This window comes from Centropristis striata, chromosome 14 (genome assembly GCF_030273125.1).
Source record: "Centropristis striata isolate RG_2023a ecotype Rhode Island chromosome 14, C.striata_1.0, whole genome shotgun sequence".
Classification (NCBI taxonomy): domain Eukaryota; kingdom Metazoa; phylum Chordata; class Actinopteri; order Perciformes; family Serranidae; genus Centropristis; species Centropristis striata.
The window spans coordinates 20,294,200-20,310,151 of record NC_081530.1 but is presented as its reverse complement, the minus strand read 5'-3'; the positions used below and the strand labels follow the sequence as shown (position 1 = coordinate 20,310,151).

The window sequence follows — 15,952 nt, the reverse complement described above, 5'->3', positions numbered from 1 at the left end:
CAGCCTTTCCCTCTGGATAACACCGTTAGCCTGACCAAATTACATTCTTCCAGGAAACAGCTCTGCTCCAACGAGATCCAGCTCATATACAGTTCAGTCAACAAGGAAGTGCACAGGATGCAGAATGTTTATATTCCAGAGCTGTGGTTTATGTAGTCTTTTGGTTATTGACACCTTAATGGTCACATCTGCAAGTGTTTTCCCCAGACCATTGTGTTGTGTTGAGTGCAGATCTAACCATAAAGGCTTTATTTGCTATTTGCTGGGCCTTTTAAACTAAAATGGGGCCATTAATGCACACGCACACACCTACACAAACACTGGAATTGTTCATTTAAGTCCATCAGGGAAATGTGCAAGCGCACAAACAATGAAGAAACTGTAAAGGCAGTGGAGTGAGAGACAGTTTAAACCAGCCCGCCTGTTGTAGTTCTCTCTTTGCCACCCAAGTCGACAGTCTCACACCAGTGCAGGAAGCAGTAGTGGCTGTTTTTAGATTTGCCGAACACTGAACTCTCTGGCTGCTACAATGTTCCCTGGCCACACTGCTCTCTTGGGTGTGTGTGTGTGTGTGTGTGTGTGTGTGCATGAATAGTCCGGAAGCATCCATAGGAGTGGCAGCCTGCCCCACCGCTGATGTCTGCTGAATGGACAAATCCACACACACAACCCACTTGGCTTGGCAGCAGGCAGCAGTCATGGTCCCTTTCCCCTCCTGTCTTCTTTCTTTGTCCTCTCTTTCCCTCTCTTAGTCTTTTCCTCTCTGTTTTCCATTCGAGGCACTTTTCAGTTGTGTTTTTTTTTTTTTTATGTCGGTGCCAGCCAAGCCCACAAAAGAACTGGCAATTACCAGTACCAGTGTGGTAGGAAACGTGCTGCCAGCTTTCCAATATACACACAGTCTCACATTCGTGCATACACATTTACTTAAACCCTCCGCCTTCTCTGTCTCCCAATGCAAACAAACCAAAAAACAACTATGCATGCACACAGACTTTCATATTACCCTACCTCCAGGCAGGGAGTGCTTGAGATGTTTGAAACTCACCCACCGAGCGCCTCATCTCTCAGGGAGGAGACTAGGGCGAGCCTCGGGCTGCATTTCAAATTTAGAGGCCTTGGATTATCACTCTGGGAGTCTTCGTGTGACCTCGTTGTAACCCGCGGCTCATACCGACACATACACACACATACAAGCACTTGTATTTGTTCGGGTGTCCTTCAGCAGGTTTATTCTCGGATGAAATGCAGGAGCATGGAAGCCCCCGGTGGGCCAGAGAGAGCGTTTGATCTCCACCAATTTCGGCTGCTGCTGCTGCTGTTCTCTGGTGGTTTAATTAGAAAAAAAGCGAAGAGAAGAAAAAATAACACCCAGACCTATCAACACGCCAGACCACAGTGGGTAGAAAGAGGAAGAGAGCAGGATGGGATGATAGTGCAGTGGAGAGAAATGGAAAAAGGAGTACAGAGAGAGACGAGAAGGGGGAGACCAAAGGAGGGCTTGGAAAGCAAAAAAAAAAAAAGTGGAACAACATCAAAAACCTGTCAGCGAACGAGGGGATAAGGCAACATCAAAAATCGACTTTAATAAAGCATGATGCCTCCACGATCCTGCACCGGCTTCTTTCTTATTCTCCTCCCATCCCCTCATCCCTCTCTTTTCCCCATCCGTTTACCTCCCTCATTGCATACGTCCCCTCTGTGGTTGTACCTAATTAGTACACAAAGAGTCAGTCCTGTCAGCCACATCTGTGTTAGCGCGTGTATGAGTGACGGTCTTTCACCAACCTCCAAGGGCTTCCTGGGAAAGAAGAAATAGGAGTTATTACTCATTCCAGCCACCCTATAGGGCTCCCACAACACACACACACACTCAGTTGCACATACATTCACACACAAGGGTATTGATCATATTGTCTGCTCAGTCTGGGAGATCGCAGTGCCAAGCAGCTGGGACTGAACTCATACAGGCTGTGTTATATTCATGCAGCTGTAGCGTGTCGTGTCATGTTGTTTACAGCCAAAGAGGAGCTGGCAGCAAGGGAGTCAAACTGCAGCTGATCACAATTAAAGTGATATATATGGCATTTTACTGTGTGCTCACTTGGTTTGTCATGTGTCACTGTCTCTGAGGACTTTAAATTTTTATGTGTGTGTGTGTGTGTGTGTGTGTGTCCAGGCGGCATGTATCCCAGTGCTGCTGAGTAACGGGTGGGAGCTGCCGTTCTCTGATGTCATACAGTGGAACCAGGCGGTCATCGAGGGAGATGAGAGATTACTACTACAGGTAACACACAGACCCTCATGCACAGGTGCACACAACACAGACATTGTGAAGCACTGCAGGTGTTGGTGCAAACTGCATTCCAACCATGCAGACAAACAAAGAAACAGCAGGTTGTCGTTGGGCATGGCTCAATATTTCTGTATAAAGCTTTGAGCAGGTTTTACATCACAGTCACTAAGGTCATCTTCTGCTGAGAAAACCTTACAAGATGCTTCTAGTAATACAAAGACATTGACAGAAAATGCAAATGAGTTGCTGACCATGCAGGAGAGTAATTAGAGTGGATTTAAATAATCAATAAATAATCATCTTCCAGCCTTGTTTTTTCAGTATTTCGCCTCATGCGTGTCCAACAGAACCAATACGCTTCTATTTTTAACCAATGCAATGATGGCTGCCTACACAGGCTGCATAATAGGTGAAGTTTCACTCACTTTACACATGTTAAAGAGTGATCTGGAGCATGTTTTTACACTTCACCTATCATCTGTTCATCCTTCACCTATTTTCTCAGTTTTTACAAGTGTGACTACAGTAATATGCCTCTGAGCGCTGCACAAACTCAGGTGACCTACACTCAACAGAGTCCTTGAATGCATCCTGTGTAGACTGAAGCTGCGATGCTGCGAGGTTCTGCTTTCACTATGCAGCCTGTGTAGACATCGCTTGAGTCTCATGTGCTGCAAGACTATGAAGTTGTAAATTCATGTTTCAGGTCAAGTCAAACAAGTCCCAAGTCCCAACTTTGTGTTCAAGTACTAAATAAGTCAAAAATTGGTCTGTTCGCTGGTCTGCACTACCAAACACCTTAGCATCAGTGATGGGATGCTGTCAAAGTGTATTTAATGTCAGAGAAATGGAGAGTTGACCTTTCTCCTGACATAGTTTTATCAAATCAGTCCAAGTTTAAATGCCAAAGTCCAAGCAAAGGAATGAGTCATTGCCACTTTAGTCAATAGCAGCGTTGGAAGAAGTATTCAGATCCCTTACTTAAGTAAAAGAACTAATACCACACTGTTAAATTACTCCACTACAAATAAAAGTCCTACATTCAAAACTTACTTAATCAAAAGTGCAAAAGAATCAGCCTCAAAATGTACTTAAAGTATCAAAAGTAAAAGTAATCATTGTGCAGAATGGCCACACTCAGATTGTATAATATATTCTAAATATATTATTAGATTATTAGTATTTATGCATTTGTGTAAGCAACATTTTAATTTTCACAAGGTCGGGCTCATTTAAACTACTGAATTTACTGTTATGAGGTTTAATTTACTTTAAATGATCGTGTTTTTATCTTAAATCTCGACCTGAAAAGTAAGCTAAATGTCATGGAGTAAAAAGTAAAATATTTGCCTCAAAATGTAGTGGAGTAGAAGTATTAAGTAACATATGTGGATATACTCAAGTAAAGTACCATAAACGTGTATTTAAATACAATACTTGAGTAAATACACTTAGTTACTTTCCACCACTGGTCAACTGTGATTAGAAGCTCTTTTAAATTTAAATTTTATTTTTTTATATCCAATTTTAACAGCCCAAATTGCATTTGGGGATTTAAAATAAATAAATAAATAAATAATTATGTGACTTCTTATAGTTTTTTTTTACAGAAAGTTGTGCGCTACAAACCCAAAATGTGAATTATTGCATAGCATGATGTTTTTATATTCGCCAAGCAAAGACTTAAATTGAATCGTTATTGACGTTAAATAATTGTCGTCACAGTCTGCCTTTATCTGTTACTGCATTGCATTGTAGTATATTTATGGCAGCATAGGTTCCATGTTTGCATACTTCAATAATATGAATATATGAATTAAATAATTCACATCCTATTGTTTTCATACTAAGGTTTTGGACCTCATAGAAAATCTCACATACCATCTTAGCGTACTAAATAGTTAGTAAAGAATTTCAGACACAGTCAAGGTGAATATTTTCCACTTTACCTCAGTCTTTATCTTGCAGTCTCTGGGAAACATCCATCATGTAGCGCGACAAAAAATCGGTATATAAAGAGCCAAAGTGAAATGGATGTGTGCTCACAAAACATATATTTTTAACTTTATTAAATCTTTGCAGTTTCTCAAAGCTATTTTTTTGGCACAGAATATGGAAAAAAAACACAGGAAAAAACATTTTTTTCTAAGAGACTGATGAAAGAAAGAAATGCTGAATGAAAGATAACATTGAGTAGCGGAAGCTATTGTAACAGCCGCTAGCCCAGGTGTTGCATCATCTCTTAGGCTCTTTATTACCTGAATCAAACGGTGTGGTTACAGGTTGGGGCCTTTTTGAGATTAAACACCCATTGAGAGCTTAATCCAGCTTCAGTTCAAAAGCGTTGGCTCACTCATCCTCTGTACGTGTCTCTCCTCACACAGAGAAACACATCCACACAAATAAACACAATGAGAAAGCAAAGCCGGCTCTCACCCTCAGCTACAACCTTTATCTCTCTCACACAAAGTACATCATGTCTCCTCTGCATTGATCTCGGCCAATAGAGGACATGAATTGGCATTCAGCTAATGAACAGGAACAAGCCCCCGAGAGCTCAGAGCAGGAGAGACATTTTCAAATTAGGGCAGCGTTGGACTGAAGGAGCTGACCTCATCAGTGGCATTTCTGCATACCTGCAAAACTATATAATATGCACACAAATATTCACGCTGCCTATGATCTGGGGTTAAGGAGGGTGAGGTTTCTGCAGAGGAGGGCAGACACTTCAAACTGAATAGTGAAGCCGTCCTTCAGATGTTCTTCAGGGGGAAGAAAGGAGGTGGGAAAGAGAAAGGGGGAGCAAGGTAAAAAAAAAAAAGTGAAATGCGGAATGAGGGAGTATATAAAGAGGTGGAAAGACAAGAATTAAAAGAAAATAAGACAGAAAAAGAGATTTAGAGGCCTCTCTGTTTCTTAAACCGGCGCTCATTAGAAAATGTGTTCGCTGTGTGAAGACAAAAGGGTTTAGAGGAGTCAAACGCTCCCACTTTTCTCAGTTCAATATGGCTTTCTTCCACTTTGATTGAGCCGCTGAGCTTAACTCTCTAAGTGATTAAATCAATTTTGGTGATTCACTTGAAACCCCAGAATGTGGTCCTCACTAATTAAGGTCCAATTATCTGAACAAGACACCCCAAATCAGCTCTGTGTCAGAAGTGTTTTTTAAGGGGGCCAGATTAAGCAAACCACTCGATTCAGTTTACACAGTTTTGATCACTTAAATGCTATTTCCTTCTTTTTTCTAGTCTATTTTAAGAGAGCCGGCTTGCTTAGCAACTCTTTGTGGTTATTTTTCTCTGTAATTCTTCTTCATGTGTGGATGTTTTACTCTTCTCATCTTTTGTCTTCAGGTGCCATCTACAGTGAGAGCAGTAGGGAACGAGAGAGTCCTGGCCCTCAGACAGAGGACACAGATGCTGTGGGAAGCCTACTTCTCCTCCGTGGACAAGATAGTGCTCACCACACTGGAGGTCAGCCTTAACACACTCATGAAGAATAAAAGCGCCATTGAAAATCTGGCCTTTGTGAGGGAAGGTTTTTGTGAAAAATGGCGCTCTAGAAGCTTGTTGATACCACTGTAGCTGGTGAGCCGACCTCAAGCAGGGAACATGGCCTTTTTTCTGTACTGTGCTATTTCTTACCCCTGGCATTTCTTTTTCTGAGGATTGTACATTATTTAATTTTAAAATGATTTATTTAATGGGGGGAGGGAGCGTGCTGAGCTGACAAACCTGCTGTAAGTTCGCAAAAACAAGCTGTCAGTTAGATCATTCTGTTGCTGAAAGGGCAACAAGTTCACACAATTTACTCAAAACACATATGAACAACCAAATTGGCTGCATCCTAATTGTAAACGGCCACCCATAAAGTTGGAATAAAGTCATTTTTAGCTCTTTCCATGAAATGATTGTGACAGTAATAATAACTTTAATAATAACTTTATTCATACACCTTTTAAAAACAGCAGTTTACAAAGTGCTTTGACAGAGAGCAGTTAATTACATAGAGAATGATCCCATTAGGCTATAAACAATTCCTCCCGAGGGTCTAAGGACGCGGGTCGGTTCGTATGGCGTTAATAATTTTGTTAAATAGCTAGGAGCCAGACCTAAAAGAGCTTGTGTTTGTTGTATAATGTCATTCATTATTGACCGATAAAGTGTATATCTTCTGAAAACTTTATTAATCAATCTCTTCCAAAAATATCTCAATGAAAATGAAATCACAGTCAACAGAGGATTGGGTCTGAAAAAAAAATCCAAGTTTATGGGCGACCGTGTAGTTCAATATTCGAGATATCAGGAATTCAGACAGCTACGATATCTCCCATTTAGTGAATGGAACTGGAAAACAGTCAACAAACCTCGGGCAAAATAGCTGCTTTGCCACCATTGCTGGCAGTTACATCTAAATAAAATCCAAAATATTATTACTAAGACGACTGTTTGAGCTACTTTAAAATGAGATTGAAACTCTTGTTGTATCTGGTTTCACTTGCTAACAAAAAACTCCAAATAGCCTATAAAAACGTGTAATTATTGCTTTATTAAGCAATATAAACGGTGCCAACTTTAGTGGGGGAAAACATGTTGGAACACTCAAAATTGGAGGAAGGTTTTAGTTAGCAATATCTTAAGTTATTTTGCTAAAGGGAAAATAAGTTCACATAGCTCATTCTAGAGACATATTTTTCATTTTGTCCTTTCTGATAACTGCTTGAAAACATTCCTCTTTTGTGGAGTTACATAGAGGGTGTCAAGACAGTTTAATATTGGTAAGAAATTCACCAAAGTAATCATAAATCAGCACAACTTTGATTGTATCATCAGATCTAGAACTTCTGCCCATCTCCCAGTACAAATATTTTTGGATCATGTGGCTCCTGGCTGCTGATTGTCGACTAGAAACCTAATTGAAATGTTTTAAAACTTTGAATACTCAGCGTTTCTGCTACCATACAATTGTGTTTTAAGGAATGTGCAGCAGCATCCAGTGAAAACATCTACAAAAAGAAGCCAGTGCTGTAAACACAGGTTTCAGTTGCTACCTCTGTGTGGTTTACTGCCTCTGTGCTATCATCAGTCCTCTTTCACAAAGTCCTTTTCACATTTGAATCAAACCACCCTTCTATCATTATGATTATGGGGTTGGACCTTGGCCCGTGCTCTACATGTCTACTCTTTTACTACCTCAGCTCTGTGTTGTTCTGTGTGTCTGGGGAACATTTTCAAAGCAGTGCACTTCCGATCTGCATGAGAAGAAATCCCCTAATGTATAGAAATAATATATCATTAAGCTGCAACTGTCAGTCCCAACCTGCCAGTTTCTGCCTCACTGTTTACTGTGATCAGTGAGTGATAAATGTTTTTTTTTTCCTCCGCTGCAGGTCAAAAAAATGTCATCTTTCAAAGAGTCATTTCACTATATAGAAGAAAGGGAGAGCTGCATGGCTGATCTTCACAGTTCTAGCTTCCAGCCTTGCTCATAGATGTACCTTTCTCTGTCCGTCTTTTGTTTCACCCTTCTGTCTTTGAACAAGCTGAGAAGAAATAAACTTCAAAGGTAGTTGCGCAGCTAAGAGAATGTCATTTGAAGGTTAGCCCAAGGGTGAGAAGAAGCATGAAAAGAAATAACAACCCACTCATATGAGCAGCTTTTGCACACACTGCCTGTGTCGATTTCAGCACATGCATTATGTGGGGAAACAACAGATTTAACCCCTCTGAAATCCAAAGAAATCACACAGTTAGTGGTAGGCTTTGCACTCTGATGTTTATAAAGGGAAGTCTGGCAGCCCCTAGTGTATTTGCTGCTGGGGATTTATGCTAGAGATAATAAAGGAGAGGTTCTGGAGGTTGGTGATAAGCTGCTTATATACATACAGCATGTAGAGGGGGAACCTCTCCCCATGGGAGACAGCTGTGCAGTCAGCCTGAGGTCAGTGAGGCGGAGGGCTTCAGAGCAGATGCCGGTGTTGCCGTGTGGACACCTCCTGTTGGGGAAAACCGGGAAGTACATTATTCAAGTTAGTGTAATATGCAAACACAAGTGTGTCAGGTCTCAAATTGCAGCGGAGTTTACATTAAGCTCCGAGAGTCTCATCCACCGGCTTAGAGGGGAAAAAATGAATGTGGTGCAGGCTTATACTAGATGAGCACAACAGCCACTCAACAACGCAAAGCCAACATGTTCTCTCTGCTTCTCACATTGCAACTGTGTCCCTTTTTTTTCCTTCTCCTCCAAAGATTATTAAGGACCGCGTGTTTTCTCACATATCGAGGAACAAGTACATGTGGAACTCCCTGCCAGGAGGTCTGCTGGTCTTGCCAGAGTACTCCACTCACCTCGCACACTTCCCTTTCTACTACCTGGGATTAGGTAAACACACTCTAAATTTAAATGAGTCTGCACAACATGCAGATCTTGATTGCAATGTCTGTTGGATATTGATGAGACTATTATGTCACAGCTGTGGAGGCAGAGATTAGCAATCAACCCTCAAGCAGCAAATCATAATCAAATATTTACAGAAGTACTTATCTGTAGTGGTTTTCATTTCTTGAAAAAGCTAAAATATACATTACAAATGAAGTTTATTTCTATTCAATCAAAGTCATTATATGTACATTTTTTACTTTTTTTTGGGACAATTGTGGAGAAATTGGGTGCAGCCTAGGGTTGTTATTTTTTCGATTACGATTGAATTGACTTTCAATGATTATAAAAACAAGATAATCAAGACAAATCAATGATTTCACTGCTGCATTTTGTTTAACAATTAAGAAAAGACAATGAACATTTTATTTAAAGTTTAAACCAAAACTTTTTTTTAAAGTTCAATAAATTTGTGATGTTTCCTAAATTAATGGGTAATCATCTTAGATAATCGGGACCACAATATTGACCAAAATAATCTGAATTCTGAATTTTTTTGCCCTACTCCAGTCTATATTTTGCTGTCAGCAGTATGTTTTCATTGATACCACCAGAAGGAGACTCCATAAATTTGAAAAATGTACACAAAATTGTTCTGATGATCCTTGATGAACTATTACAGAAACTCTTTTATACAGGTCCATCTCAATAAATTAGAATACCATAGAAAAGTTCATTTATGTCAGTAATTTAATTCAAAAAGTAGAAATAACACATTGTATACACAGAATGAAACATTTCATGTCTTTATTTATTTTATTTCTTCCAATTATAATGATTATTGCTTACATTAAATGAAGACATAAAATTCAGTGTCTAAAAACTTTTGAATATTACAAAAGAACAATTTAAAAAGTGCAAAAAAGTATGTTTAATATGGAAATGTTGGCCTCTGAAAAGTATGTCCATCTATATGACTCAATACTTGGTTGGGGCTATTTGACTTGAAGTACTGGAAATTTACTTTTCCATCATATTCTAATGTATTGAGATGCACCTGTATGTTTCTTTTGTTGAACAGCACCTCACATCAAATATTCAAAAAGGCCACACATTCTCTTACCGTGATATTATTTTTCCTCGGCCTTGTTCAGGGGTCACTCCAGGTCAAGAGTTCACTGCTGTCATCCATGCTGTTTCCCCGTTGGTCTCCCAGTCTCAGCCAATCATGAAGCTGCTCCAGGTGGTCTCCAAGTCAAAATACTGCTCCCAGGTAAAGAATTAAATCTAATGTGGCCACAAGTGATGCATCCGTCTCTGTATGTGTTTTGTAATATTCCTTCACTCTCCCGCTCCAGATCATCATTCTCTGGAACAGCGAGAAGCCGCCACCCAGTCGGGGCAAGTGGCCTCCCATGCCCGTCCCCCTCACTGTGACAGACGGCAGGAGGAAGGTGAGCACCAAAGCTACTCACTCACACTGATCTCGCTCTGACGCCTGAGTGACAGCATGACAAACTGTCAGCTCCTCAGTCTGGTTATGTATCTCTTTCTTTCATTCTCCATCTCTGTTACTCCACTCCTCCTCCTTGATGTCTACTTTTCTCCGTCTTTCTTCCTATCCATGTACATCTGACATGTCCAGCGATCCGTGTGGCATTTGGTTTCATAAATGTCACTCATCCTCAACCATTCTTCTCCATCTACCTCTCACTGTCTGTCTTCTTCTTCTTTTTTTAACTCCCAAGGTAAATCTATACTGATTCACTCATCTCAGTCACTCAACATGATTTACTGCAACATGATCATCTCTCACTCATTCTCATAATCTCTCCAGACTGCAAATAGCCGACAGTACCAGAACTACGACTCACTCCTGTGTTTTCTCTCTCAGACCACCAGTCGGTTCCTACCTCATGTTGCCATAGAGACAGAAGCAGTGCTGAGTCTGGACGAGGATACCGTCCTGCTGACCAGTGAGGTGTGTGTGCACCTGTTAGTCATGAACACAGCAGAACTGCACACATATAAAAAAAGATCAATATTCCTGGAAAAAGTCCCGACCCTATATAAGTGTTCCATGTGTGTGCTCGCAGGTGAACTTTGCCTTCTTGGTGTGGCGGAGCTTCCCTGAACGGATCGTGGGCTACCCTCCCAGGAGCCATTTCTGGGATCCCCTGAAGCGTGCCTGGGGCTACACCTCTAAATGGACCAACGACTACTCCATCGTCCTGACTGGAGCTGCCTTCTACCACAGGTACACCAGCACACTGTGGCAAACAAAACAGAAAATAGCTGTTTTTTCTTAATATTTTCCCATTTTTATGTTTTCATCATCATCTTAAAACAAGTGTAAACAAGACTAAATGTCTCTCTGTGAGGCTGTACTTAAGAACAAACACACCTTTTCCCATTTTCTTCTGTTCTCACATCCTCGATTACTTTCCTTGCCTCTTCTGTTCATGTCTTAGGGCTAATACATACTCCACAAGAACAGGGTTGCAAGAACAGAATGACGTAATTCTGTTTTTGTAACCCCAAACTTCTCTGTTCTTGACACATCATCTGGGCAGAACTTTTTTCTTGTGTGGTGTCCGACAACTATTGTGTGATTGGTCAGAAATTTGAATTTCAATTTGACGTGTGCTGCAGTGGTAGGGCCCTATGATGACCTCCCAGGAGTTCTGCACTTGAGTTTCTCATGAAGTATGAAATGTCCTGGCCAGAACTAACTTTGTTCTTGTTCTTGCCAACTTGAGAAAACAAACAAATTTCTCTGTTCTTGCGGAGTATGAATTAGCCTTAAGTCTGTCACCTTGAATGACACAAGGAGAGAGAAGTCGAGGCCACAGGCATTTAAAAAATGAAACAGAACCGTCATTTTAAAACCACGTTAATTAAATATGATATGGGGCATAGCTATTTTATGATCCCCATCAGATGAGCATAGCAGTGTTCATGACAACTTGTATACAGTGGCAAGAAAGGTATGTGAACCATTGGAACTTAGGTGCAGATCAGATGACATTTTATGACAAATTAATGCAGAAAATTTCAAAGGGTTCAGATACTTTCTCTTGCCACTGTTTTTATTTTATTTCAAAACATGCGTTGCAGGTACCGATGTGTTAAAGTAAAAGTCAAGAGTTCACCACAAGGTCTCCTGGGTAATGTAAATGTACCATTTTTCACTGCAAGCCATCCATTAGTTGACAAGATATTTCAACCTCATGGTGACATCAACCTCATTGATCCCCTACATTTATCTTTGGGCAAGATACTGAACCCCATGTTGCTCCTGATGCTGTGTTCATCGATGTGTGAATGAATTCAAGATGGTGGCAGGTGGCACCATTTAGGGTAGCCCTAGACTAGAAAAGTGTAAGTATAGTCCATTTACCATTTACCATGGTGGCGCTCGATTAAAAGCCAGGGGAAAAATCCATCGAATAGGTGTTGAGATGTTTCACTCTGGACCAAAGTGGTGGATTGACCAATGTAATCCCCACAGCAATATCACTACTTCTGCTAAAAAAAAACAGAAAATGCGTTTTATTGCTCTAAATGTAGATTCACACACCTACATTTAGACTCCACATTGAATATGCAACTAAGTTCCAACGAGAGTGCCTTTCAGAGATCAACAACTAAAAACACGGGACAAACTTTGCAGCAGCAGCAGAAAGCATAATGACATAAAACTCAATGTGAAACTCAAAAAGGTCCAATCAAAAAGAAATAAATAGCATCGAGGATAATTATGTCTTTGAGCCAGAGAAAAAGAGGAGAAGGTGAATTACTCAGGGATTACTTTGAGCTGTTTGATTAATTCGAAAAGCTTGAAGTTGATATGTGCAATGTCAGAGGAGTGTGAGCTCTTATACAATATGAATGTAATTACTCCACAGGCAGGGTACTTTAACAGCTGTGGAAGCCTTCTTCCTACACAGTGGTCGTTTATATCAGCAGTTTCTACTGTATGAAAACACACTGTGGTCAGTCTAATGTGAATCCTCTCAGCTCATAGGTTAGACACACTGATATTTGCAAAGCCCATCTGCATTACCTCAAATGTCTGTTTCACCGCTTAAACCGAGAAATGACAATGAGTCGTCAGTTAGTCAGCTAAAACCTGCCTTGCTCAGTGAGAACCTTTGATTTAGTCTTTTATGTGCAAATAATCCAATTACTTGCTATATTGTGTTGGCACCAAATGGCTTTTTCACAACAGGGCTGCTCTGCAAAAAAAAAAAACATTATATATGACAAAATCAAACCGGAAAAAGCAGCAAAGTCCTAGATTTAATTGCAACAACTTACAGAAAGTTATATGTGGTTAATTTTAGTTCCTTAGCCCAATTTAACATATTTAAAAGAAGACAGGTGCGTCTAACACAATGCAAAATTACCAGCTCAATAGAAAGCACTCCACTTAAAACTGAAGAATGGAGAATATATGCATTGCACCACAGGGGGTGAGTTTGTTGTGCACTATAAATATCAGATCCCACTGGCAGGGAAATGGTTAAGTTGTCCCAGATACATATCATCAACATACATCACACCGTCTTGCCTGGTGCTTTACAGGTGCTGGTTGGCTGGCCTCCACCTGTGATAAATTAGATTTAAGAGAGTGCTTTATAGTCTGTGTGATACATTTTTATTTCAGGTGTTGATGTGCTTGTCTAAAGGGATTTATTGTACTGTGGGGTGCAAATATAGGAGGCTAACATCATGGTTAGAGGCTAATTATAGTGAGAACATCAGGCTTTGCACACTGAAGGAAGATGTGACAAAATATTCCTGCAAGACGAACAAAAGAACAATGTATAATAGGTGATAAATTAAACGCTTTTTTCAAATACTGCATTTTCCACAGCACATTTTCCTATCCATATGTGAAAAAAAACTGAGATTGTTTACTGATTTTAGACCTGACAACCCCAGGAACACTGTGTTCAGTAGTAAGGAAGTAGAAAATATGGAGTTTAATAAAACAATGTTATGTTTTTGATAAAAAGATATCATCATAAGAAAAGCCAGCAGCATCTTTTCTGTTTGCAAAAGCTGGTTAAGTGTTATGTTGACACGTCTTTGATGTCATGGCAGACCTTTTATTGATTCAGTACTTAGATTTTTTTTTCTTCTGTCAGTTGGTATTCTTCTCTTGTTGTCAAACAGAAAAGTGAACTAAATAGGGTGAAAGTCTGCAGCGGCAAAATCAACAGAAAAGTCTGTTCTGCATAACAAACAGTTGTTCGAGAACAGAACATTTTGTATTACTTATTAGTTTATAAGTTAGCTAAACCTTTTAGTTTTCACTTGTGTAGTCTCTTGTTTTCTTCCAATATCTATTATAGCTACTGGAAGTGTTTGGTGACTACAATGTGCAGTCAGGGAAAAAATTACTAGACCATTGTTTTCTTCAGTTTCTTGTTCATTTTAATGCCTGGTACAACTAAAGGTACATTTGTTTGGACAAATATATTTGTCCAAACAAATGTCCCTTTAGTTGTCTCATATTTTTTTCCATGACTGTAAGTTCTGTAACCTGTTTTACTGGTATTACCCTGTCAGAGATACTATAATGGTAATATATCAGTATTGGCGTATACCAATACACCAGTACACCGATATGCACCAATATCTCAATGATGTCAACCCTATTCAACACAGGGGACAATAACTTTTTGTTTGATAGATTACTACTGTTTAATTAATTTTCACATATACCATTCATGTTCATCAAATAAAACTCTTCCATACCGGAAGCTGTAACTATGAAATGAAAGAGTCCGCTCCGTACAGAAGCCAAGTTGCAGCACAGAGTAGCATGAGTCAGATTTCAAGTATCATGAAACGAGAGTAAGGTGAGTTATAAGACTTATAAGACACTGGTGGTGGATTTGGTGTTGTTTTTAATTAAAAAATAATGACGAGCAACCTTCTAAGCATTCGTTTTGTTCAAAGTAAGGGGAAGATTTAAAGATCTAACGTTAAAGATCAAAGTAAGCCCTCTGCAGATATTGAGCGTCACTGACACATCTTTTTTCTTGTAAAACGTTCTGTGTAATTTAGTTAAATCTGTGTTGTTCAAATAATTTCCTCACTGTGGCATCCCTCGCCTGTATAACACCTTCCCCCCTCCCCGCAGGTACTACCACTACCTGTTCTCCCACTACCTGCCTCAGTCTCTGCGGACTCTGGTGGATCGCACGTCCAACTGTGAGGACATCCTGATGAACTTCCTGGTCTCTGCTGTAACCCACTTGCCGCCAATCAAAGTGGCTCAAAGGAAGCAGTACAAGGAGTTGCCGAGTCCCCAGGTAGGTGGCCATTTGTCTTTCTCTCACCTGTTTGATGCTTCAGTCTGTGGATGCTTTTGACTTAAATGTCAGCTCAGTGCCGGATGACAAGTGTCTTGTTCTACCTCTCAGGGTACAAAGAGTGTCCCCTGGGCCAACCCGGAGCACTTCAACCAGCGGCAGGAGTGTGTCAACACCTTCGCCAACTGGTTTGGCTACATGCCTCTGGTCCACTCTCAGTTTCGCCTGGACCCCGTGCTCTTCAAAGATCAAGTGTCTGTCCTGCGCAAGAAGTACAAAGACCTGGAGAGAGCGTGAAAACGATGGACAGAAAAGCCTGGGAAGCCTGGTCTAGTGGCCTTTTGGACAGACGAATGGACCAATCAGAGGTGGACAGTCAAGTTCGGATACTCTAGACTGTGCGGGATGTGGACAAAGTGGCAGTGTGGTCCATTTGTGACATGGACAAAATACAATCATCAGGCAGACCCTGGTGGACTGTTCTGGACTATATACATATAAATATGAAGCGAAAGGGGCCTATTAAAGTTTGACAGGAGCTTTGATTGATTCTCCCACCTCCAGGAGTCCCGTAAGGACAAAGGAGGAAAATTAAGGGGCCTTGAAAGAGGCCATGTGATTGGGCCTCCCACTGAGAAAGGACAATCTCTGTTGGACGACAAAAAAAAGGATCACTTGAGATGTCAGTGCGATTGCTGTGACAATGAGAAGAAAATGGCTATCTCCTGCCAGAAGGGACTGGTATTGGTGCCATGCACTCCAGCTGTCAATGTGTGTCTCAGCGTTACTGTGCAGGGACTGTTGCCATGGAAACAGATCATTTCACATCAAAATGCTAACTGTTAAACCAATAAAACGATTTATAAATGCAAATTCTGGCATGAAGTTAAGTTTTTGGTTTTGGTTTTCTTCGCTGACTTGGCACACACTCTCCATTCAGAGAAGTCCAACA

General features: G+C 40.5%; 1 protein-coding gene across 2 annotated transcripts in view; it reads left to right on the top strand.

Annotated features, from left to right (window-relative positions):
• LOC131985382 (exostosin-1c) overlaps positions 1 to 15,873 on the top strand; it is an 89,310-nt gene extending 73,437 nt beyond the window's left edge. For both annotated transcript variants that reach the window (XM_059350452.1, XM_059350451.1), the window contains exons 4-12: positions 2,180 to 2,287; positions 5,650 to 5,769; positions 8,545 to 8,677; positions 9,829 to 9,947; positions 10,033 to 10,128; positions 10,569 to 10,655; positions 10,771 to 10,931; positions 14,829 to 15,000; positions 15,112 to 15,873. In XM_059350452.1, the coding sequence (XP_059206435.1) occupies positions 2,180 to 2,287; positions 5,650 to 5,769; positions 8,545 to 8,677; positions 9,829 to 9,947; positions 10,033 to 10,128; positions 10,569 to 10,655; positions 10,771 to 10,931; positions 14,829 to 15,000; positions 15,112 to 15,297 (1,182 nt within the window). In that variant the 3' untranslated portion in view covers positions 15,298 to 15,873. The remainder of the gene's footprint in view (positions 1 to 2,179; positions 2,288 to 5,649; positions 5,770 to 8,544; positions 8,678 to 9,828; positions 9,948 to 10,032; positions 10,129 to 10,568; positions 10,656 to 10,770; positions 10,932 to 14,828; positions 15,001 to 15,111) is intronic.
• The last annotated feature ends 79 nt before the right edge of the window (positions 15,874 to 15,952 follow it).